Here is a 27,090-nt window from a genome sequence, read left to right as displayed (position 1 = left end):
AAAAAAATTGTGTTCCTCTGAAAAATCTGGCTGGTTATAGCATATCTTGGCTTTTTTTTTTTTTTTGCATGTTATATTTATATTGCTTTTATTATTTCTAGTAAGTTCCATGTTTGTACAAGGTTTGTACATTTCATTTTTTGGTCATCATTATTGTTATTAAGGCTTCAGTTTCTATGTTGTGCATTTATAAGATTACAAAGTGTGTGCAATGTTATTGGTTAAATCCTTATTTGTTATTTACCTCATAAATATATATATATATATATATATATATATATATATATATATATATATATATATATAGTGATCAAACCTACAAAAAGAAAACAAAACATATTCAATGTGATACTAAAAGTATCAAATCCAAAGGGATCTTGAAAATTGGTAGATACATTTGCAAAATCCTTTTTTGATGTGAAGCTTTTAGTAGCAAGTTGAAATTACATTTTTGTGGTTTTATCCATGATTTTTCTTACTGCTCTACTTGTTGGATATTGAGCACTTTCTTATCTTTGTTAAAGATAAACTCACAAATAATCAGTATACATTTAAGATATTCATTCTATTTTATACTTTTTTTGTATTTGTAGCATGATATCGCGTGATTGCTTATTTAAATTATTGGTTTAAGATAATAAGTTCATACAAATGAAATTAGGTTATGATGCAACCATAAAAATTGTCAGGCTTTCAATATAAAAATATTGAAGAATATTGCTTGAGGATCATAGATTTTATCAGAATTAAGGAATCGCTTTGCTAAATTTTAGATTCTATTTCAAATTTTTTTTTTTTTTAGTTTGACTACTTTTCTGATGGGGAGCACATTTTATTTCCTTTTTGTTTTGTTTGTTTTTTTCCCCCTATCTAATTTACACAATGTTGAGTCTTATTAGATCTGTTGACCACAGTAAAGAAAGATGAAATCTGGACAGTATAAGGAGATGTGTTCTAAACAGGAGACTTTGTTATTTTAGTCACATTGAAAGAATTAATGAGAGTTCTTGATTTAGTAGATGCAAAACAATTGCAGTAGCAGGGTCCATTAACAGGGAAAGGTCAAGGAAAGTGTGGAAAGTGATAAAGATGAAATTGAGAATAAGATGAATGAATAAAGACATACCCAGAGATAGGTTAGTTTCAAAGTTGGTTTTAAAAGTCGTCCAACACATGCCAGCTTGTAAAATAAAACGTTAAACCAAATGTGATAGCCAGTAAAAAAATGTTATTTCTACACATGCAGAAATGTGAGTGTGTGTGAAATAGCACTAATCCTATTTGAGTTTAACTGGCTTCCTCCAAAAGAGGAAGTTCCATGGGAGTATTAAATTCACAAGCGGTCCCCAGTCGCATGTATATCCTCCATTAGGTGAGATGATGACATTAGGTTTTTGCAACTCTTGCAGCGAGATGTCGACATCCTCCTACATATAATGCCTGGAATTCCGAAATTGATCACCCATTTTATTAATGACCAGGCTCAACATTGCTTAACTTCTCTGATCTGACAGGAACCTGTTTGTCAACAGGGTTATGCCATTTATGTATGCAGAATTATGCATTTATATCTTTAACTATGTTATATTTAAGTTTTTATATGCATATGGACATCAGACGGTAATGAATACGACTACAGAGAAATGTTTTAGTTTTGATTCTAGCTGATGGCACCCAAGTTATATATATATATATTCTACTTTTGAAATCACTACTATATATTAGGCACAATATAATAATCAATAGTGTATTAGCTCTATAATAATCAATATGAAATCTGCATAAATTAAAATATCATATTTAAGTGTATTTTAGGTTTGGTTTGGTTGTTTTTGGGTTATTTAATCCAGTTATTTTGGAAATAGTATTCATGTTGCATTCAGTTATTTTGTTGAAGGTTTTTATTCTTTAAACTTTTTGTATCTTTAATCGCTTGTTTGTAGTGTTTGGTTTGGTTGTTTCATAGTGAATTTTATCGTTTTTGTTCCATGCCCTGCAGAACATGAACGAGTTTTGCAATTTGAGAGGGAAAAGGATTACAGTATTAATGTTTCGTACATTTAAGGTAGGAAACCAGTCAGGAAGTTGGAGCGATAGAAAGGGGAAATGGGAAGAAGGAAAAAGGGGGAAAAGGTAGATTGTTTTTGGTTTTGCAGGACATAATTAAGTTTTGCAAAAGGAAATAGAAAGGCAAAAAGTATCAATGTTAGGTGCATTTCATCTCAGGAAGCCAATATCTTTAGACAGCCTGATCTGGTAGCACCAGAAGTGTATTTTATGATCAGACAACACAAGGCAGCCTGCTAAAATATATCTATAACAAACAAAAAACTGATCATGAAAAGAAATTGAATAAATTATATTCATTAATCCATCAAATATTCAAACAATACATTGAAATAAAGAATAATCTTTAACTCATAATATTTTCAATTTTATGCTAACCAGTAATGCATTATTTTCTGACTTATCCTCTGACTTTTAGAAATCTATGTGTTTGGGATTATTCTTCATTTTGATTCCTTGTTTGAATATTTGATTGAATAATAAATATTGTAATTCATTTAGTTTTTACTTTCATCATCAATTCTCTTGCTTGTTAATTGTTCTATCTAGTATATTGAGCTTTTTATTATTTTAATAGGTACTAATATAATGATATGAATTATCTTTGTGATATATAATGAATGTGATGGCCGACATGGCGTTTTCTGTTCCACATTTTTTTATCTCTCTTCCTTTCTCTCCATTTCCCCCTACAAATTCTTCCTTCCTTCTCTTTCTTTTTTATTCCTCTCTCTCCCATCTTTAAATTATGCATCCTTTCTCCTCTCCTTTTCACTCTTTTCCCTCTGCTCCCTCCCTTCACCCCTTTTCCCTCTACTCCCTTCCTTCCCCTATTCCCGCTATTCCCCACCTTCTCCCCCTTTTTTTTTAATAAATACAAAAACGGTTCTAAATTTGTTCAATTATTGCAGTTGGATGCTAAACCTCGACTAACTTTTCTCGTTTGATAAGGCCCTTATGGGTTAAAATACATTTCTAATCAAATCGAGCTAAATTTTTTGATGATCGTTTACCTTATTGCTGTAAAGATTTATTTTCTATTTACCTATTAATGTTTATTCACATTCTGCTTAATGCTCTTTTTGGTTCAGGTGGACAATCATATGTTAGTCTGTGTCACACTTTTTCTGTTTTGGAATGCGAGATAATGTTCCAAACTTGCAACATTTCTTTTATAATATAACCTTGTCTTATACGCCTCATCACTTTAATCTCTGACTTGTCTCCTGAGCTCTTTAGTCTTCATAATGTTCTTGTCTGTTAATGTTCTCTAACAAACGTGAGCGGTCGTTACAAAACTGATGCATCTTATTGAAGAGTGCTTAATCAAGAGCCGTAACTGTTTTTCCATTTATTTATTCAAAATAAATTGTCATAATCAGGTAGACTCTATTTACTAATTATGTGACCTATGAAGACAATTATTCGCATTGGGTTCTACTTCGGAGTTTCATAGTAATGATGAGGCGAATGTATATGCACTCAACACTTTTCAGAGTAGTTTTTATTGAGTCAGTATTTGTTATATAGATTGTGGAATGCATAATTTCATAACTTGGACATTGGGTAATAATCATGTTTTTACAAGGATTCCAGAGTCAAAGGATTCAAAAGCAGAATACATTTTGATAGCATAATAGAAACCCCCTCCTCTCTCTAACACTTATCTTCCCTTTCTTTCACTGCCCTTCCTCTCTCTCCCACATTTCTATCCATCTTCCTCTCTCTTTCTCCGTTCCCTCTCTCTTTCTCCGTTCCCTCTCTCTTTCTCCGTTCCCTCTCTCTTTCTCCGTTCCCTCTCACTTTCTCCTTTCCCTCTCGCTTTCTCCTTTCCCTCTCGCTTTCCTTTCCTCTCCTTATCACATTTCCCTCCTTTTTCTCCCACCCTTTCACTTATTTACATCATTCTGTTCGCCTTTTCTCCCAATACCTAAATCATTCAATAACATGAAGTGTGTATGCTGACAAGCAACCAAACTAACAGGATAAATTTTAATAAGATGGCAATAAAAACCTTCTACTATCCTCCTCCTCCTCCTCCTCTCGTTTTCTTTCTTTCTTTCTTTCTTGAGGTGCATTATTTAGTATATTGCATGAAACCCCATTTACATTTGTGGTAGTAATTTTGCAAATTTAGGAAATGGTATTTATTTCTATTCCACAGTGAAAAATGTGACATGAGGGTCTGAAAGTGGGAGTGAAAAGTCAGTGCCCCTAAGGGAGGGGAGAACTTTGACCTTGCAAGAGATGTCTGAACGGCACTGTCTGCATTCTTCTGGTACAGACACCTCAGGTGATTAGCAATAAACTCTTTCTTAAAGAGAGAAAGCAAAGCCTGGGAAGGTGGATCTCCTAGAACTGCACAGGACCAGTTTCATACCACAATCAACAGAGAACGAGTCATTACAAGAATAGTCTAGACTTTGTTGATTTGGGAATGAGGGGAAAATACCTGGCAAAAGCTTGAAAATATAGGAAATTGTGTGTGTGGGGAGGGGAGAGGTGCAATGCAATGCTCCATATGTATATAAAAAAATAGATCAGACTTTATTTCATTTCATTGTTGTCTGTATCAAGGATGATCATCTATATATATAAAAGTGAAAATGTGTGTGTATGTATGTTCGCTTTTTGTGTATGTTCGAGAAAGGCTTTTTTCCGAGAAGCAATTTTTTTTTTTTTTACATAGGCGTCACCACTTATCAAGGCCGATAGGCCACTCAAGGATAAGGGTTAAAGAGTGTAGAGTAGTCAAAAGGACAATATAGTAATCGATAGTAATGGAAGTTTGGTAAATTTGTTAACTTTTAAGTGGAACGGCTCATCAGAAACTTGTTCACGTTGGACTTGAAGACAACCATATTATAGACAGCTGGAAAGCAGGAAAACGGAAGACAATTCCACAGGCGTGCAGTTCTAAGAAAGAAGCTTTGATCATGGAATCTACATTTGTATTTAGGCACAGATAAAGAGTGTGGAAAATTATTGATAATGTTTTCAGCTAGTCTAGTGTTTCTTGTGAAAGTTTGGCGAGGGGGGACCATAGATTGAAGCTCAGTCGAACACTTTCCATGAAAATAACGATAAAGCAGAGACAAACTCGCAACATCTCTTCTGTGAGATAGAGGTTGCAGCAAAGAGAAAAGGACATCTCCCACCAGGCCACGAAGTCTATTTTGAACCCTATCAAGGCAGGACAAGTCTTTTCTAGCAGCTCCTGCCCATATGTGGCAACAGTATTCCATCCTTGGACGTATCTGGCTCTTATATAGATAGAGAATAGCATCAGCAGTGAGATATCTACTGGATCGATAGAAGGATCCGACCATTTTTCCAGCGGCCTTGGCAACAGATTTGATGTACATATTCCATTTAAGATCAGGAGTAAAGGTCAAGCCCAGAAGCCTGTCAAAACTTAAGGCCTCCCCAAGACGAGAGCCATTCATTTTAATTGATGCCAGATGGGGATCAGAACGTTGATGATGTAAAGATATAAGCTTGGTTTTAGATGCATTAAAAGTAACCAGCCACTCCTTTCCCCATTGTACAATGTGATCAAGATCAGAGGAGAGAGAATCAGAGAGAACTTGATTGTTTACTGTCTTAGATGTGCTACCATAGATGGTAGTGTCGTCAGCAAAAATGTCTACGAATGATGTAACGATGTGATTTGGAAGATCATTAATGTAGATCAGGAAAAGAGTTGGGCCTAGGATGGACCCCTGAGGGACTTCAGCATTTATACTGTTTGGTCGGCTTACAACTTAAAACTTTTTATATGACGTCTAAATGATAATATCTACGAGTTAATAATGGGGATCGCCTGTCTATTTAATTTGCTCGACTTTGAAAAGATAAATATTCAACATTTTTCGATCGCCGCATGTGGATTAGGCTTTTTCGCATAATAAAAGCGAAACTAATTCTGGCGGCAGAGTTCCGGTCGCGGAAAAACAGAAAAAAAATTTTTTTAAAAGCTGCCCCCGCAGTAAATATAATACTGCCCCGCAGTCAAAGTTGACCTCATTAAGTCATTAAGTACAGGAACCTGCTAATTCCTTAATACTTAAATAAATTCAAACATGTTTTCATTACTATTTCGTGGTAACCCAGTGGTTAACGTCACACGTTTATTTTTCACACTTCATTTTCCAACTTAGCCTCAAGAGTTTGATTTCGATCCTTCATACTTACCTACCAAAACTTTTTTTATTTTAACCCCCCCCCTCCCCCGACACAAACACCCGAGCAACGCTGGGTACCCCCCGCTAGTGATTAATATATCTTCAAAGTTGTAAGCATTTTATATTTCATCTTTGATATTTTCCTTGTCATCCTTAGATTTATATCTTGTTCATTAAAAACGTCATAATCGCTGCGAATCAATGTTAAGTTTTTTTTTTTTTTCAATGCTTATGAGATTTTTTATTTCTAATCGTTAGAAATTGGAGAAAAGGTTAAAAGAAAGTTAATGTAGGTCTTAGAAATTCTAGAAAATGAGTTTTCTTGTCTTGAGGTGGCATTCACCCCGGATCGGTTAAGCCGGTTGATCCAATGTATTCACTGCATCTTACCTGAAAGCTGATGAAGCCTCGCGATCCATTGTCAATGCTGGCACTATCAACAGCCAGTTACAGTTCCAATGGTGAACACTGTAGATTGTCGGACCTGGACCTAGAATTGGTTCGGTATCTTGCTTAACCGTTCTGAATCACATTTTAAGCTGGCCACAACATCGCTTTTTCGAGTCTCAAGGAGAAATCACATCAATGGCTTCTCTGATGAGATCGCCCTGTTGATAGAGAATGTGACCAGTCCAGCGAAGGCGTCTTGTAAGAAGAGTCCGCTGGAGTGAGGTGATATAATGTGCTTTGAACACCGTGCTCAGTAGGAGCGATTTTTTTTTTTTTTTTTTTTTTTTCCTCATAAAACGTCTATTGTGCAATGTTAAAGATGCAAAATGTGTGTAGGAGAAAATGTCACAATGAAATATTTATCAAATATCAACCCGTACTCTTAATTGTTTTTAAAAAAATTATAATAGTTAATAAATCGTAGAGTACCATTGTTTTTATTTTGTGTTTACGTCTTATATATTGAAAGAAATTGTCTATTTTGAGATGTTCTTCAACTTTCAAACTTCCATCAATTTAATAAACCATTTTTTTAAAAGTTCATTTATTACTCTGTTGGTCTTTTTAACTTGTCTTCATTCTTGCCCTCACTGTTACAGTTATAGGGAAATGGAAAAGGGAGAGGGAGACTGTTGTTAACACATGTACAAAGTTGAAAAATCATTAATCACCCTTTTTAAAAAGGAAAGCGACACCTCTCTTGGGCGTGACTCGTTTCTAGCTTTCCTAAACGTTTCAATCTAAACTAATTGAAAGCTGTCGTGAAGTTGGAAGTCATCTGAATTATTTTCATATGAATTCTTTGATCAAGATTAAATCATCATCATCATCATCATCATCATCAACACAACAAGACCAATGTATGTGAAAATCTTTATTCAAATTGTTTTAATATCATTAAAATTCTTACCACTTCTCTTCCTTTTGGCCAATATGAGTTATTATTCAGGTCAGTCATTGTAGAGAACAATTACATCTTGTTTCAAATACTTTTTAGATGCGGATTGATAGTTTGGATTATTTAGACTACAATTCTCATCTTGTTTGTTGTTTTCACAACATTTCGACGGATCTAACCTCACACCTTATTCACTTGTATCATTTGACAAAGCTCTAATCTATAGTTTCTCTCTCACCAATCTTTCACAAAAAACATTTATCTAGCCAAAATCACTATCAATAATTTCTCCCACTCTCTCTTGGTGCCTAAACCTAAACATGGTTTGCATGAAAAAAACTTCTTTCCTAGAACTGCCCGCCTGTAGAACACTGTTCTGCTGGTCTGCTTTCTAGTTTACTGCAATATTGTCATTCAGGTCCAACATAAACAAGTTCTTATTGAACTGTCCTCATAAATCTAATTATACCAAATTTCCACCACAAACGATTAATACACGACTGTCCCAATGACTACAATACACACATTAACCCCTATCCTCGAATGGCCTCCAGGCCTTGATATATGGTGATCCCATTGTAAAAGGAAAAAAAATTTTTAACTTGAAAATCTTTATCAAACTTGGAAGTTTATACTGAATTTCAAACTGAACCCTTTATTTTATTCACAGAGGTAGATTGTTTTTGTTTCGGCAATCATGACCGGGTAGAGGTAGAAGTATTAGTTATTTTAAGTCATTTTTAGTTATTATCACCTGTGAGTATCTTCTGGATGTTGAAGGTTCAATCCCTATTACAGTCGATAATAACTAAGAAACTTAATTAATACAAGTTTCTAAAATAAGAAAGAATGTAAATTCTCAACTTTTGATGGAGTTAAGGACTGAAAAGGATTATAAAGAAACTTTTGAATGCTTCTTATAAAAAGAGGAACTTGAGTTTCGATTCTTCAATATTTTTATTCTTAAAACAGCATTAAAGAGAAATATTAAATTACTATTATTTTATTGTTTGGAAGCAAAACCTTTCATATAGAAGACATGGTCGCAGGATGAAATAGTCAAATCCTTCTACTGCCTCAGAAAGTACCTATCACAATCCACTATCTGTACAAGACAAAAACATCCTAAGATGGAATACTGTTGGCACATCTGGAATGGTGCCACTCAGAGCACTCTCTCTTACCTTGACAGAGTATAAAACTGACTTTGAAATCTAGTGGGGGAATGTCGTCTTCTATTTCCTACAAATGTTTATTTTCTAGTGACAACACTTGGCAGCTTGGAGGAGTTGCAAGGTGGGGTGTGATAGAGAGATAATGTGTCGCTTGTCCTATCCGTTGTCGCTCCTCTCTTCTTTCATCATTGTCTTCTTTTATTGGCACAGATAACATCAAAACATTTCATCATGCATTGTCTTGAAATGTTGGTCAGTCCCACTCACTAATCCCCGGGGATTCTACGTCCTTCATTTTGACTTCTTTGGCGTCATTCCCGGGACACTTGGATTCAGGATCTGACCAACTTTCCTTTGACATCATCTTCGAAAGTCCAAAGATAACTAATCGTCCCCTCTGCCATCTGTAACTCCACCACCCCCTCTGTAACACAGCCTCTTTTTCACAAAAGAGACGTTGCTAGTCTATCTCTGCTCTATAGTTATTTCCATGTTAAATATTCGTATCTCACTGACAGTTTTTCAACATTATGTCAGTTAAAGCCATATATTTACTCATTACTAAATACTAACAAATGTCTTTTGTGGCCTTGATTAGAAGCGTCTTACAATACACAACCACAATACCACATTCACACTAGGGATCATTCCACTTAAAGATATCCCCAAATTTATTTAGATACTACACTTTGTTTCTAGCCAAGAGGCCAGCCTTATAATTATTTGCCTTTTTATCTGGGAGAAATGTACAAACTTGTACTTACATTTACAGTTAGCATTTGTCGTGTCATGAAATAGAACCCGTTTTCAACGATGATAGGCAAGTTGAATTCATGCTGTAAGTCGTTTCTATAGAACTAATAAATGGGCATTTTAAAATGGTAAAAATAGTCTGTTTCTGGCTGACAGTTTTTTGGCATTATGTTAGCAAAGTTATAACTATTTTTTTTTCATATGGAAATTGCTCCAGACAAGGCTAAAAGCCACTTGATGTAAGGAGCTAAAAAACAGAAAGACAAACAAAATACTACTTTAGCCAAAAACTTGCTAATAGTAAGTGTTATATGGAAAAGATTCTGAGCCAGAAAACAGCAATTATTCTCTCTTTGTCATAAACATTGCTCATAGAATGTGAGGACTTAAGGACAAAATAAGGGAAGCGAGAGTTACGAGACTACCAAAAGTAAACCCAAGACCCACTTTCTACTTTCCTTATAACATCCTTCCTGAGAATCAAATCTTGAAACTCCTTTATTTAACATTCACCAGTAACGTGAATGAGAAGTCCATTGGCATTCCCTGGTACAGGGCACCTCTGACAGTTGGCAATAAACCAACCTCTTCTTAAAGAGAAGGTGGATGTTTGTCCTTCAGAACGGTGAGGACCACCTGATCATCCTGGAGGGATAATGGATGACACTTACTGAGTTGTGAAGCAAAAGTTGTGCAATCTCTAATCACTCCTCTTCTGAATCGGCGCTGTTTGAGTCCAGTGGCAAGGAGAAGTCCATGACGACTGGAAACAATATGGAAATAAATGGAGAACACATTTATTGACAAATGGTCACCCATTTTAGTACTTACTAGGCTCAACAATGCTTAAGGTCCTAGGACTAAATAGGACTGTACCTCAGTCTGAGAGCAGGGCCAGCTGATGCTATAGTCTCACCCTCCATTGGAATGGTTGTCGAGAACGTATATTTAACTTATATGAAACCAGTAAACCTTTAGATTTCTGATAGGAAAATAGAAAATGCTTTCTAATATACTCAATTATGTTGATGCTGATGATATCCAAAGATTAACTAATTTGCATATTCCTTTTCAAAACAAACTCTCATTAATTAACTATGTTGTTATTTTTATTCTTATTCAGTGATTGTTTTCATTTTGCTTTTCTATTTTCTATATGGGGGGGGTAACATTTTAGGTGGAAAGAATGTGTTTCTGGTCATTTTACTTCTAGGGTTCGTGGTTCTTGCTTTCTGTAATTTTCCCAGGCAATGCCAGGACATGGATCCTGCTAGTTATTTATATTATTTTACATCAGATTATTGTCCCTAATATTGTTTTTTTTTTTTTTTTGTTTTTTTTATAAGAATGTTTAAGGTGATATGCCTTCAGTCTTTAGATCTTTTTTTTTTTTTTTTTTTTTTTTTTTTTTAGGACGATTTCAATATTTTCCTAATTCCAATACAATTACCGATTTGATTTTTTTTTTTTTTTTTGTGGGGGAGGGTGGGTAATATTTTTCCTTGATTTTCCAAGATTTTGATAAATTCATTGTGAGATTTTCATCTATATTTTTCACGTGTGCCATTTCCAAGATTTTGATAAATTCATTGTGAGATTTTCATCTATATTTTTCACGTGTGCCATTCTTTTCCTATTTATTAAAGCGTGCCATTTTCACTTACATTCCTTATTATGATCCATAGATTTAGTTTTACTGATGTCAAATCAGTGAATATTTATCATTAGTATCAGCAATCGAAAATTAAGTTTTAAACAATTAAAACATGAAAAAAATTAAAAGAATCGCTTTTGGAATCAGAAATTGCACTATAATTTTCCTGATTCAGATTAATCGTTCCAACATAATTCATATTTAAATACAAGAACATTGCCATAAATAAAAAAAATACATTTGAGAAAAGCGAGAGAGCTCATCGACTGATTGTAGATCAAATGTGTGTGTGTGTGTGTGTGTATATATATATATATATATATATATATATATATATATATATATATATATATATAATATAAAATCAATGCTGATTAGCATAATAGTCAAATGTAAATCAAATGTTTGCATATATTATGCTCTTTTGGGTCATTTTAGAAAAATATTTGTAAAAATCCAAAACAGTTAACACTTGATAGTTTGTAAAAAGAAAAAACAAAACATATATCAAATATATTAGATTGAAATTCTCTTCCAAGCTCGCAGAGTTTTAACATCTATAACACTTTTTATTTCATACTTTTTCTTCTTTAAAATCTGTATTCTTGACAATTCACTAATGGCTGCCAATAACGGTAGGCATGGCTGCTATTTTGGCTACTTTCCATCATGGAGGAGACAGATTTTAAAGAAGGAAACGTATGAAATAAAAATGTTAAAAACATTAAAACTATGTGGGTTATGTAGAGAATTTCAATTTAATGTGCTCGATATAAATTTTGCGGGGGGGGGGTAGTTATCAAGTGTTAACTATTCTGTACTTTGTAAAACATAAAATCTATTATTTTGGGAAGAATATGATGATGTCATGTATCGATAATAATTGGGATTTTTGAAGAGAACAAATACCACTCAGGCATTTTGGTTGATTTCTTTATTTTTAGCTCCTCATCATTTCATATAAAAATTTGCACTTTTGAAGCATCCATAGTAGATCATTTAATTCAAGAAACTAACCTGACCTTAAACAAATTGTGCAATCCCCTTCCTCCTCAAAAGATTTCACAAACTTATCTGGTGGCCTAGTGGCAATATTGTTCACATTTAGATATTTTAAACAAGCACCACAACGTATATTATTCACATATTTTGAGCAACTTCATCTTGGTTGCTGATATTTTCATGTCTTGGCTGTTGTACTAGCCAGCCTTCTTTAGGTGAGATTTATCGAAATTTATAAAAGATTAACAACATAAGGCTTCCCCCCCCCCTAAGAAGGCCAGATATTATAACAACCAAAATGTGAAAATGAATGCAACCAAGACAAGTCTAAAACCTGCGAATAATGCTAATAGCAGTACAACATCTTGGAAATATTATCGAGTACTTTTTAACAAGTGGCATGCAGAAGTCTTGTGATGCCTGGGACAAACTCTTTGATTTTTATGCTGCAAAGACTCAAGTACAAGTTCTAGTACTACGAAATATTTGGGTGTTGAGTGTATCCCCCTCCCCTTCATATCCATCTGATATATCTCTGAGGGAATATAATTAGTATAAATTAATCAGATGAAAAGAGACTCAACACACAAAAGTTTATTGTACAAGGTACAATGTAATAAATAAGAGAGTAACACTCAAATGTTTCTTGTATGCTGGAGTATCAAGATTAGCTTTTTCTTTCCCAGTGGTTACTCTTGCTAGTCTTTTATAGATTGAGTATTCGATTCTCCCGGGTGTCAGGATCTTCTACTATATCACCGTCGATATCAAATTGTCTATCATGGGGTGACCTTCAAGCATGTATTGTTTCTATTTTTAGCTATGTACTAAGAAATATTATGAGAAAGAGATGATTCAAATATGACTTGATGGGCCCCTTCTTCAATTTGGATGTCTGTCTTGCCCCCCCCCCCACCACCACTACTGTATTTTATCCATTGGTACCAAATTGTCTGTCTGATGGGATGAGCTTCTAGCATGTATTGTTCTTATTTAGGATGTAAAAAATACCACAATATATTTAGTTTTTATTTATTTATTTGTAGACTTATTTTTAAATTATTTGATATGATAGTTTCTTACCATTTTTAGTCATTACTAAGAAATAAATTGCAAAAAATGAATATTTTAAGCTTTGAATATTTAAACCCCCTCTCCGTTTTTTTTAGTTTTTTAAAGACTTGTATTGCATCATATTTTGTTCACCCAGCACCTCCTCCATATTTTTACAATTTTTTTTTCTGCATATTTCATATGTGAATCTAATCTAGAAACTAATATTGTTTTTGTCAGATCATCTAGGATAAGTGAAAAGTGCATTTTTCATGTAAGTTGTACAGTCTGTGTTAAATATCTGTATTTAAAAGGATACTTAAGTCTTAAATGTTAAAAAAAATTATAATCAATAATTTTATTGTTTATTATTATTATTATGAATACACTTTTATTGGCCATGGCTAAGATTTGTGTATTGTGTAGGTCACTGCATGTTGTGTATTGGTCAGGTCACTGCATGTTGTGTACTGATTCATTAAAAAAAAAAAGTATTAAGTCAATTTGCAAAAACGTATTATAAGTGATCTGATAATGTTGACTTTTCAGTTTTATAATTGTTGTAATAATCGATTTAAAGTATTGTATGGACTTCTGCCTGAATAGATAATTAGTATTTGATGTATTTTATTTTGCTTCATCATGTGAACTCGATCTTACGGATATTTAAAGTTAGTTTTAAAACTTTTCACTTATTGGTATTGAGAAAAAAATAAATTTAACAAATAATTTAACCAGTTTTAGAAATAGATACAAACGCATATTTACTCTGACAAACAACTTCCTGGTTCGAAAGTGGCTCGCACTAAATGGTGTGGCCTAATCTGAAGACCCTGACAAAAATATAGGTCAACACCTAAAAATATCTGAAAACTGATTATTTTCATTGAAATATGTTTATTTACAGAAAATTTTTATCTTAAGTATATTTTCAAAAATAAACATGTTTATTTACAGAAATAATTAATACTGAAAGTAAATTTTTAATAAATAAAATGAAATAAAGTAAAACAAGAAAATAAATAGAAAAGAAAATCAATGAATTTTTATTTAACATTGTCCCAAAATATGAATTTTTCACATATAATACATTAAAAGAAAATGTGCATTTGTTCGAAAATAATTAAACTTCATAGTATACAAGGATCCAGTAGATATTACAAAATAAATTTTTTTGTCTTCAGTATAGGCCATTTAGTGTGGATCATTTTCAAAGCAGGAAGTCTATGTCTAGCGCTTGTGTTAAAATATTAAAGTTATTTGAATTTAGTTATAAATTTTAATTATCAATTAGTTTCAAACTGTATAGAAAATAATAAACTAGATATATTATTTGAGCTATTTCTTATTATACCTTAAATCATTAAAAATATTCTAGACCACTAAATAGATTATACAACTACTAAACAGATTATCTTATAAGTTTTGGGCTTCAGATACAAAAGATGAGTTTTCGAGTTCTGCTGAAAACTACATTTAAACTCGTTTCAATGATTTTATAGAAGATTTGAAGTTTATAACTTTTTTTTTAATTCAAGAAAATTAAATATTGAACCAGAAATTATTGATCAAATGGCATCAATACTAAAAAAGGATACTCCTTCATGATTCAAAATAATTGGGAACAGAGCCATTCTTTAAGATGTGTCCATTTAATGTTCACAATCTATGAAGAAATGTTATTTTAAACGTAAGAATAACAGATTGGTCATCAACCGATAGAACCTCTTAATGAAATGCATGGGCACATCTAAAAATGCTAAGTACATCTGCATTTTAGGGTTTCAGGACATTTTTTTCATTTTTTTTTGGGGGGGGGGTCATTTTTTAAGATTTCTACTGAAAACAAGAGAAAGCAATCACAAAATTTATTAAAATTTTCCAGAACTCTTTAGTAAATCAAAACAAATTCATAAATGTAACAAAACAGAAAACGTTTTGTGATTATCTACCCATGAGGAAGATTAAAAAAGAAAATTAAAAAAAGAAAAAAACTGTGCTGAAAACCTAAACTACAGATGTGCCAAATACTATTTACACTCTAACGTGACAGACTGACCAAATTTTTTATATAGATTTTTATATATATATATATTTTTCTTTTCAACATTTTATTATTCTGAAATTTCAATTTTCTGGAAGCAAAAAAGTAAACCGCTTATGAACTTCAAATTTTCTGAAGAATCTCTATGTATATCTACTTTGAATCCTCTAACTTCTGTCCTTATAACTTATGTTATTGACTAAAATCGCCACGTAATGTGTCAAAAAAAATAATCATGTATTCATTAAAATATTTTTTTTTTAAAGAACATGGCCCAATGTTTTCTATAAATACCTGGCCAAGCAAAATTAAATATTGAGTTTGTATGTGCTAGTTTATAGTGTATAAAAATCTCGGCTTTACTTTATATAATAAACTATTTTTACTATTTGAAACTATCTTTATGGAAGAAAACTAGTTATATTAAAATGAATTATTTTGTGTTTTAAAACAAGATTTGGTATACCAAAAGTTAAGGATGATTTTCTTTTAATTTTCTATGCATTTCATGATCATTAATTTCATTTTAAATATTTAGTTTTCTTTAATTAATTCTAAACACTAAATTCTGATAGATTTTATGAATTTGTATTTTTCCTTTTATTATTACGAATTACCTACATTTAACAAACAAAATTTTATGTTAGAAAATATCAATGATTTAAGAGTTTTAAAATCTATATTATTAAAAAATTTTATGAAAGTTTATGCAAAATTAAACCTTTATATTTTTGTCTGTATTAAAAAAATAACTATGAATAATCCTAATATATTAAATGTATTAGTTGTCAAAAAAAAAAACGAATGTGTATAATTTTGATTACTAAAACTTTATTTATAATATTAAAATAATTAAAAATATTAATATATAAGTTTGTGTTTTTTTAATTGTTTTTGTGTCTCGTTTGTTTCTTTTATTTTCTAGTGCTTAACCTTTTTCTAGCACTTAATGTTTGTTTTGTTTTTAATATCTCTTAGGATTTTCATTTTCTTTTATGTAATTTCCTATTTACTTTGAATTTATTGACATTTGTTTTGTAAAAAAAAAAGAATAAATGAATTCATTGTAACTACATTTAATTACTACCGTATCAATTTTCATGACAAATGCCTTTGTAACTTTAAGATTTGTAAGATTTCCATTTTCTTGCGTCATTATAAACTATTAAAATGATAAATACTTCATATTTAAACACAGATGTATATTTATATTTACATATATGCAATAATAATAATAATGCACTTTTCTGTGGGTACATTTCTATGAGTATCCATTTTGATATACATTTTGAGATTAATTGTAGAATATTGCAATATTAATGTTATAGATATAATTTATATTTGATAATTCTGTTTACTTAATTTTGTTCATAAATTTGACTATTTTAACTACAAGATAATTAATAAAAGTAATCTTTCTATTCCAACAATTATACCTATTTTAGAATATATTTTTGCTATGGTAGCCAGGTTGACCTTTATGTGATGATGTTGGGTTTCCATCCATTTTTTTTCTTGTATTCGCTGTATAGTTTAATGATACAGACAAACAATGGATATTTTTTTTACATGTTTGCGTATCACATAAAAGACGAAAAAATTGTAACATTTTTTTATTATTGTAACAAAAAAAAATTTTTTTAATTGTATCACACTTTATAAAGAGCTTTATTATAAGAATTGTTGGCAGAAACGAAGCTTATTTATTTCTTTTTTTCTTAAAGAATATTTTTTACAACAAACCAAAAGAATGGTAGTGCTTCAGTTTGCCACTATGCATGTAAAAACTTTTTTAATTTTTTAAAAATTATTTTAACTACAAATGTAACCATTTAAACTCTTTTGTAAATTTACAAAAGCGAGATATTCAGCATTCAGGTCTCTTTATTCAGCTTGAAAACATTGGCTCTCCTTAAGCTTTTTTTGAACATGCTTTTCGTTTTTAGAATTTAGTCTCTTAATTTGGAATTTATTCAAATAATTTTATCTTTTTATAGCAAAAAAAAAAAAAAGGAATGAATTCAAAAAATGTATTCACCAATTCTAATGCATTTTTTTATTTTGTATTTAATTACATTTATGATTTGAGCAAATTTCTTTTGATTTCAAACTCCATAACTCTATGCAAAAACCTCCTTGCTTCACCTGATTATTGCACTATGCATTTAAAATATGTTGTCTATCTCACTTTTTGCTGACTGCCATGATCACTGTAGATAACCAGGTTCAACCATGAATATTTTGGGGTTTTTCATCAAAGCATTGTATAACTGAAAACATGTATTTTTTTTTTTTATGATTTTTACTTTTTGTAAAAAAAAAAAAAAATAGTCGATATTTTTTTTTGTTTTTGTTCAAAACAAATCTTTTATTCCTATCATTGTATCAATTTTGGTTTTCAACCATTTTTTCATATTGTAAATTTCAACTTGCATAAATTTTAGTTTTTTTTTTTAATTTCAAGATTTCAAAGTATTTTCACAATGCTTGAAATTTTATGCTAAGAAATTTTTAAATTTTAAAAATAAATTCTTAAAAGAATTCTTTTCTATGATCACTATTTTATATTTTTGGAACAATGATATTAAAAAAAATAAAATAAAAAAAATAAAAGCATAAAATAAATGAGTGCATAAAAGAAAAGAACCCCCCCCCCTTCAAATAGATATATTATTTCCTGACAGTCTTACAGTTTTAGGCTCACACCTTGTAATTTACCCCCTTCAGTGCCGTAACTAGACTTTTTTTTTCTATTTTTTTTTTTTAAGTTTTTAAAAAATATTAAACTTCAAAATTTCATACATAATCAAACAGTATTAGAATAAGTTTTTCTAATTTAACGCTGCCATAATTAACAAAGTTAATTTTCTTAACAAATGTTTTAGCATAATATATCAGCTCTGAGTGATGGTCTTCTAGAGATTGACGGTTCAATTCTCATTATAGACAAAAATAACTATGAATAACATAATTGATTGGTTAGTTCTTCTGCCTGTTAAGTTCCGTAATTTTTATATTTTTCTGAAAAATTAAAAAGATTTTTTGTTTATTTAAATCTTATAAGAATAACACTAAATTCTCTACTATTCCTTTTTATGACCTGCCAATTTCTTTCAAAACTGGACTGCTTTTTCTTTGCCCGAGTCAGAGAAACAAATAAACAAAACAAACTTCTTTCAGATTCTCAAATATAATTTTTGTCTTTGCCAAGCTTTGATTTATTTTTGCACCCTATTTGATCAGGAGAAATATCAACTATTAATCTTGAGTTATTCTAATGCATAGTTGTTAATCCTCGACAAGTAAATTCTGTTTGAATCATCTTTGCATGAAAGTTAATTAAAATCTTCTAATATAGCTACTAGAATTTTATAAATGATATTAAATGGAAACTAAGGGAAATAACTCCAACATTACAAAAAACCCTATAGCCAATCAGGCAGTTTTTCTAGCAATAAAATTCCTTGCTACTTCCATGATTTAACCATCGCTCCTTCATTTATGTTAAAGATTGATGCTTTGCAGTCTATCTCCAAAGTCTAAATCCTTGAGCTTCTCTTAAAAAATTCAAGCTTTTCTAATTTTTCTGCTTTCCATCTGAAAAACGAGCATGTTTGATTCTCTTTCTATTGAACCAATCTCCTCATTTTCAAAAATAAAACATTGCAATATTGGTAAAAGATTGATTTACTTTGCTGGAAGCATTGCTGGTAAACAAGTATGTGGTCCTTTATGAAGGCTGGTAGTAATGCAAAAAATAAAATGAACAGAAAAACAAAACAATCAAAGACAGTGTTGAAATTACAAATCTTTGCAAAATCTATTTAATGTTTAATATCAAATCAATAAGTATGGGACTTACCACTAAATATTAATACAAATATCCGGTACAGTGTAACAACTTTGATAATTTTAGGAGAAAATTTCTCTTTTCAAAAGTGGGTTCGTCAAGCGGAGTGAAGACTATAATGAGGCTGCCCATAATCTTTATCCAGCTTATTTTTGTTCATATTTTCTTTCACCATTCCAGTTTTTCTGCATTGCTACCAGCCTTCATAAATTTCCACATAATTGCAATGTTGGTTAGTTCATATTGATTTTTGAATATTGTTACACTCTGGTTCTAGGCATTTAAGAAGAATATGAATTGTTAAGATCTGTTTATTCGATCTGCATGGTTAGTGATTTTAAACGTAAGTGTGGCAGATGGATTAATCAATTGATCGAGAAAACCTCTTATTGAGATACGTGGACACTTTCGAAAATAACTTTTTTATCAGATATCAATTAACTCCTTAAAATCAAACGATAAGTTTGGATCGTTTTTTTTGTTTTTTTTAGCTTTGATTATCATCTGTTTAAATTTCGGTAAAAATTAATAATTCATCCACAATTCTTCTACAAAACATTAATATCTTAGAATATTTCTCAAGGAAAATGCATGATTTTCCCTTCTGAATCTTTTGTTGGTTTAAAAGATCTTTGAATAGATTTTGTCATTATACCCCCCCCCAAATTGTTTTTTTTTCTTCTTCTTCTTTTTGAGTGATTTTTAACATTATAAACTAAACTCAGAAAAAAAAATCTTAAACCCTTTGTTTATATTTTGCTATAATGAAATAATTCAAATTATTATATCCTCCCTTTACTTATTTATTGTTCTTCAAATGTTTCTATTTGCTGAACAATCCAGCATTGTTTGACTGTCGGTAATAACTTTTTAAGGGGTTTGAAACTAAGCTCATTAATTAATTTATTATTATATGTAAGGTTTAGTTTCAAATATTATATAGATATTTTATTTTAATTGTATTGTATGGCAATGTAAACTGAACTAAGAAAGAATATCAGTTTGAATATAAACAATATCTATCTATCTATCTATCTATCTATCTATATATATATATATATATATATATATATATATATATAATTCCAGGTTAATATTTTACAGAGGCAAAGCAACCAATGGAGTTTTAATGAGGTTAATACAAGAGTGTCCAATACCGAATTAGGGCAAGATATAATTTTTATTTACTTAACATAAGCATTAATATGTCGCTACACATTCATGGGCATGTTTTGGTCAGCTACATATTAATGCTTATGTAAAACAAATAAAACGTATGGGGGAGGTTGAAAATAGGAAAACGCCTTTTGGAATAAACACCCCTCAACCTCCCCATATTAAGAACAGCTTTCAAAATAACCACTCTTTGGAGATTGGACAACTAGTGCATATTGACCAAAAGTATATATATATATATATATATATATATTGAATTTTCCCAGCAATTGGTTTTGTGCTATAGCATTTATCAATTTTATTTACTGATAGGTGTGAGCATTGGAAATCTACAACCCAACTACAAAATCGTTTTTAGAATTATCTAATGATCGGCCAAGGTTTGAAACCATTATTCATGACATTATTTAATTATTATTAATATCATATATATGAGCAGGTGTAAAACATAAAAGTAAATTTCAAACAAAATGTAATGTTTAGCATATGGAATAGTGGATAAGTATGCAACATACTAGTAGAAATGAGATAGCCCCAGCTCAAAGGCAAACTCATATTTCGATCTTGCCAAGTGACATTAATTTTTAAAACAAAAAAGCTTTATATAAATTTATTTCTACTAGTCTGTTTTTTTTTATATACTGAATTTCATCCACTATTTTAAATACTAAACATTCCATATATATATATATAAACACAGTTTCCTGTCAGATCACCAAAGTCAAACAACTGGTCAGTACTAAAATGGGTTCACCATTTGGGAATTCCTAGTGCTGTATGTGCTCTCTGCTTATCTCGGCAATGTTTCCAGTCAGTCTTGGGCCTCTCCTTGCCACTGAACACAAGCAATGCCAATTCGCAAGAGATTTGGTTGGAGATTGTACAACCCTTGCCTCACAATTACATGCTCAGCTATCCTTACAGGGGTGTCCATTGTCTCTTGAGATTGAACGGAGACATCGATATATATATATATATATATATATATATATATATATATATAGAGAGAGAGAGAGAGAGACTTATATGTAATATCCCTGAGTGGCTTCCGGGCCTTGATAAGTGGTGATCACTGTGTAAAAAAAAAAAAAATATACTGAGTTCGTGTAATTCAGTAAATTTTCATATACCAATGGGTTTTAAGCCAAAAATGGTTGACTTATATATATATGTGTGTGTGTGTGTATTCATATTCATTATAATTGGAATTCTATTTAATCATTAATAAATGTTGATGTATACACAATTTTAAAACAGAGCATAAAAACCGAGATCGTTTTTGTAAATTGTATCCTGCAATCTTTTATTTATTTAATGAAATCCTCACAGTGCTTGTAAAATATTCAGAGAAAAAAGCATGTCTTTTTTATTTATGCAACAAATGTCAACAAGAAGAAATATAAATCACCTACAAAAACTTTGAAATGGAAAGGCAAATGGTAAACAAAAGGGGATCTCTTTATGAGCCAATTTATTGAAATTAATCTCAATTTTATAAACTATTTTAAATTATGGATGTTAAAATTAATTAACCCACCTTTGTAAGCTATTTGTATTCATTAATAACCAAATTTAAGAGCCATATAAATTAACCCATTTTTATGAGTTATTTTTGATCGTTAATGTTCAAATTAAAACCATATTAATTTGAATATTGATATTTTTTTGCTGTTTGTTTATTTTGACAGATTATAAAAAGAAATTTATGATTACCTTTAAAAAGTTACAGTGAAATATCACTCATGTTTAAATGAAAGGAAAAATGAAAAGTTAATAGATGTTTCTGAATTTTTGAGATGAGGATTAATAATGTGGATTATTTGGACTACTGTTCTACTCTTGAATATTATTTTCAGAACATTTCAGCCAATCTAACCTCCAACCTTCACCAGGTATATCATGTCGAACTTGGAAATCTTTCTGTTGAACTCTAGAATCTTCACAGAATTGGACAATAGAACCCTGTATCATGGAATTTGAGAATGGAACCCTTTATTTAATTTACAAGCATAGCATGCTCTCGTTCTATCAGCCATAACCGGTAGAAATCTGAAGTAATTTTCACTTTTGTTCTCAGTATTGTCTGCACAAAGGATTGAACCCTTAACCTCCTGAAGAATATTACAACTGAATTTTACATATACACGACCAAAAAAAACAAAAACAGGCTTAAGGCTCTCAAAATTCATAATAGAATTGTCCACCAGGAACCGTGGCATAATGGATAAATGAATAATATTAAGCAAAATTCAGTTCTAAGCGACACTCTACTGGTGGTTGAAGGTTCAATCCTCAGTGTGGGTGGTACTAAGAATACAAGTGTTAGTTACTTAAGACTTCTATCCAGTCATGACCGATGGAGCAAAAACATGCTAACCCCCCCCCCCCCGGTGAATTAAATAAAGGATTCTGTTTGAAATTTCATATTGATTCTCAAGTTGGACAAGATACACCCGAAGAAAATCAGGGGTTATATCTGCCGATCAAAGTTTGGAGTTAAAAAACATTATTCCAAATAATGCAAAATTAATCAACATTTAATAATTTTAGAAGATCAAGATGAAATTAGCATTTCAATATTTGCGCTAATTTATTTTGGTCTAAAAATTAAATTTAACTCAAAGAAAAACTTGTATACGAACATTTTTCTATTTTTATTCATGGTCTATGTTTATGCAAGTTGAAATATCAAACCATTTTTTGTAAAATGTGATGTATTTTTCATACCATTTTTCTCAAACCACTGATGTATCTTTTTTTTTTTATATGAAAACTGGGCAGTATATTATGTCGGTTTTTTTTTTTTTTTCTCTCTCTCTCTCTTTGAAACCATTCTGTTAAAACTCAATTGTAAAGGTTTAGGTCATTCCAAGGCTACCTAATAGGTTAAATTACGTATTGCTGATCTAACATGTTAACTTGCACGTTTGAAATGTTCCGATTAAAATCTTATTCTCAACTTTTGTCTTGCAGGAGAACGTGTCAACGAAAGAAGCGATCTTATCGAGGCAAAGGAGAAGCTGGCCGAAAAAGAATTGGTGGACAGTCAACACACGCCAAGAGAGACGGGTGTGTAATCTTTGTGAAACTTGTGAACAGCATGTCTAACACAAAACTAATCTCTTCCAAAAAAATGCATGGCATTGGTCAATTGATTTTTATAACTCTATCTCTCTGCTTGTTTAACTGGTTTTCATGAAGAGTTGGACGTATTTGTAAGTATCTCAATGTGCAGTCTTGAATATTAACTTAAACAATTTTCTAGTACATCTACACAAGAGACGGATCTAGTCATGTTGGTAAAATGGAGATGTTAAACGCTTTTATACTTAGCTTTCAAATGACCACCCCAGAAGTTTTAAAAATAACAAATATATTTATAAGTTTGTGAAAAATAAAAGAAATATTTTTTATTTATTCCTTAAAACATAGTTGGCATTTTAAAGTGACAAATAGGCCTTATTTTATGGGATCATTTTCTGCACCATGAGAACATTACTGCTATAATAATATGCAGTAAAAAGGTGGCAGTGTTAGTTACGTGGGTGTTTCTTTTCATTATTATCTACTCGTACATAATCTTATTCATATACACATCCTTAAGCTATTTGGGATTTTCTTTTTAATCCTTAAATATATTGAAATCTTAATAACTAATCCAAAATTTAAACCAGAAAAAAAAAAAAATTAAACCATAACTTTTATATTTGCTTTTTTTATATTAAAAATTAACAAAAATCTTCATTTTCTATTTTTTGAGACAATATAACTCAAACATTATTACTAAACCTGAATCGTATTTAATTGATATTCCAATATTATTAACGATTAAACTTTTAATCATTTATTAAAATAAAGAAAAAGATTTCTTTTGTAAGGCTGTTATGCGAGTTTAACCAGTTGCAATCTTTAAAACAAAACCCATGTTTTTAAAAGATGGTATACTTTTTACTTTTAATGCAGCCTTACGCTTTTTCGCCTTTCGATACATCTGACATATGAAATATGACTTTTCTTAAATATATTTTTCTATTTTATTTGCTATTACAATTAATTTGTAGAATTAAGTACCATTTTTCAGTGTTAGTATTTTTTGTAAAAAAAAAAAAAAAAAAAATAGATAAAGTATATAAATTGGTGTATTTTTCAAGTTGTTACAATTTTAAGCTTGAACGTTATATATACATATTTTTTGGTAATGGTGACTTGTTCTTTTTCGTTTTTTTTATTTCATCTTAAATGGAATCACGATGACAATTATTGGTGCACAGTTCAATGTTGTCAATCAATTAAAAATGGCGCATCATGTTTTTTTTCTTGGAAATATGTGTTACTCTTATGTAATACATTGGTGGGAAAAAAATCCATGTTTGCATTTGCTTAACAATGGAAACCATTTTTTAAAACTCTTCATGTTCACATACTGATTTGAATTTTATTTTTGGGTTGGAGTTTTTTGTCCACAACCTCATTGTAAAAACCGAAAGCTCCTCTTTTGGAACAGTCTTTTTGTTTTTACCATTAATATTATTATCCCTGTGTTACAATACTTGAAATACGGACGGTATTTTATTCCTTTGGAAATCATGTCAGTTTACTTTTTATTTTCAAACAATTTTCTTTTTTTTTTTTCTTTTTTTTAAAATAATTTTTTAATGCTCCAACTTTTTTTTTTCCTCTTGACTTATTTTAAAGCGTAAAATTTTTTTGCAACAGACAAGAGCGAGAGAACGGTCTGAGTTTTCAAGTTAGCATAAGCCTCCTTCATCTTACTTGATAAATGGTACTGTTCACGGCTGTCTATCAAGTTCGTTAAGTTGGGGCTGTATGCTTCACTCATTGTCTATGTCACATGAACACCCTACCCCAACACATACACAGACACACACCTAAATATATATATATGTGTGTGTCTGTGTATGCGTGTATAGTTTTACGTATGTCTATACATATATATGTATGTGTATATACATACACAATATTTTTGATCCAATATTTTATTTGTCGGGTGTTTAGTTTCGATTTTATATTTATCTAAAATGCTATCTTACTCTTATTGGTGTAATTCATTTTTTATTTTATCCTTCAATAACATTGTCTTTATTGGTTGATATATCCATTTGAAACATTTTTTTATGTCAATTAAACATTTGGTTCAATGATACAATAGGCTTATATCTGATTTTTATTTCTTTTTTTTTTTTTTCTTTAGCACAAAGAAACCATAATACTTGATTTTTAAAATTTAACTTTAACACAAACAAAATATTATTTTCTAATCAAGAGTTTAAAGGTTTCAAAATCCGTTTCAAATTTGGCATCACTGCAAAAAAAATGCTGAACATTTTTTAAATTTTATCTATCAATAAAATATTAAAAGGACTTGCAAAATTTGAAATTAATTTTGAAACCTTTAAACTATCGATTGGAAAGTAATTTCTTGCTAGAATTAAAATTGAAAAGCAAAAGCAACGTTTTATGGTACATTATATTCCTCAACCAAAAAAAAAAAAAAATGAAAAATAATTTTCTGATATGACTTTTTTATGTTGTGTCATTGAATTAAACATTTAGTTCCACTGGATAAAAAAAAAAGTGTTTCAATTTGGTTACATCATTTAAGAAACAAAGAAAGGGGAAATAATTAGTTTTTTAATGATCAATGAGTTATTGATTATAACAATATTCTTCTTAAACTATATATATCCAGAATTTCTATTTTTACACGTTTCTTTTATAATGGTGGAAGATTATATAAAATAATTCATTCTATTTTAATGAGAAAAAGGTGGGGGGGGGGGTATTTATTATTTATTTATTCCAGGCTATATTATTCATTCTTAATATGCATTTTCAAAGTAAAAGCTAAAAAAAGGGATTTTTTTTTCCAACATAGCTGGGGTGGTCATTTAATATTGAAAAAAAAAAACAAATTAAAAAAAAAAAAAAAAAAAAAACTTTTTAGCATTGTAGCTATTAATTGTTACTATCGCCACCTAGCTTCAAAATTGTAGATATGAGCTTATTCTGGCATGACTACACTTTCTCTGTACAAAAGAATTTGTTACTTGAGTTTGTTGCTTTGTGATCCCAATATGGGAGATTTAAAAAAAAAAAGAAAAAATATATATAATATTCAGTATATACTAATGACAGAGTACTTTTTTGTCCCCCTTTGAAGATTTTCTCACTCTTTCTTTCTTGATCTTTCTTCTCCCCCCTCCACCTTGTTGAAATGTATGTACCAATATATTTGGAGCCACCTAAAATGTCCCTTAGTATTTTTTTTAACTCTTGCTTGGACTCTTACCTTTTTAATTCACACTTGCAAATAAGACTCTTTCTTTTTGCTGTTTGGGTGTTTCATGTCACACAAATAGAAAACTTTAGATCTGCATATATATATATATATATATATATATATTTTAATAGATTTACATATAGACTAGAATGGGATCTTAAATCTTAGAGCCTTTGATAAAAAAATTTTTAATGTTAAAATATGATATAAAGATTCAATTCTAGATTTAATTGTACTATTCCAAACTAATTTGTAACACACTATGACCAATCTATTCGAAGTGGGTCTTTTTAATTCAGTGAAACCCTTCAGATGCATAATTTTTTTAGCATTCTAGATACATTTCTATAGAGTATAAACATTGGATAACAAACTTCATGAAGTTTGTAGTGAAATAAATTGGAGGAGTTGCGAAATAATTAAATTATTTAGTTTAAGTGTTTTATATTTAACATCAAAAGCATCTATAATCTCTCTTTTAAT

The 27,090-nt window shown here is 30.4% G+C and overlaps 1 protein-coding gene across 50 annotated transcripts in view; it reads left to right on the top strand.

Moving 5' to 3' along the window:
• The window catches only part of LOC145294072 (uncharacterized), a 616,260-nt gene that overhangs the window by 465,145 nt on the left and 124,025 nt on the right, over positions 1-27,090 (top strand). For all 50 annotated transcript variants that reach the window (XM_080141108.1, XM_080141084.1, XM_080141083.1 and 47 more), the window contains one exon: positions 23,280-23,375. In XM_080141108.1, coding sequence (XP_079997234.1) covers positions 23,280-23,375 — 96 coding nt within the window. The remainder of the gene's footprint in view (positions 1-23,279; positions 23,376-27,090) is intronic.

The sequence above is a fragment of the Euprymna scolopes genome, chromosome 15 (assembly GCF_053919585.1).
Source record: "Euprymna scolopes isolate OS-2025 chromosome 15, ASM5391958v1, whole genome shotgun sequence".
NCBI classification, from domain to species: domain Eukaryota; kingdom Metazoa; phylum Mollusca; class Cephalopoda; order Sepiida; family Sepiolidae; genus Euprymna; species Euprymna scolopes.
This window is presented reverse-complemented; position numbering and strand designations above follow the sequence as displayed.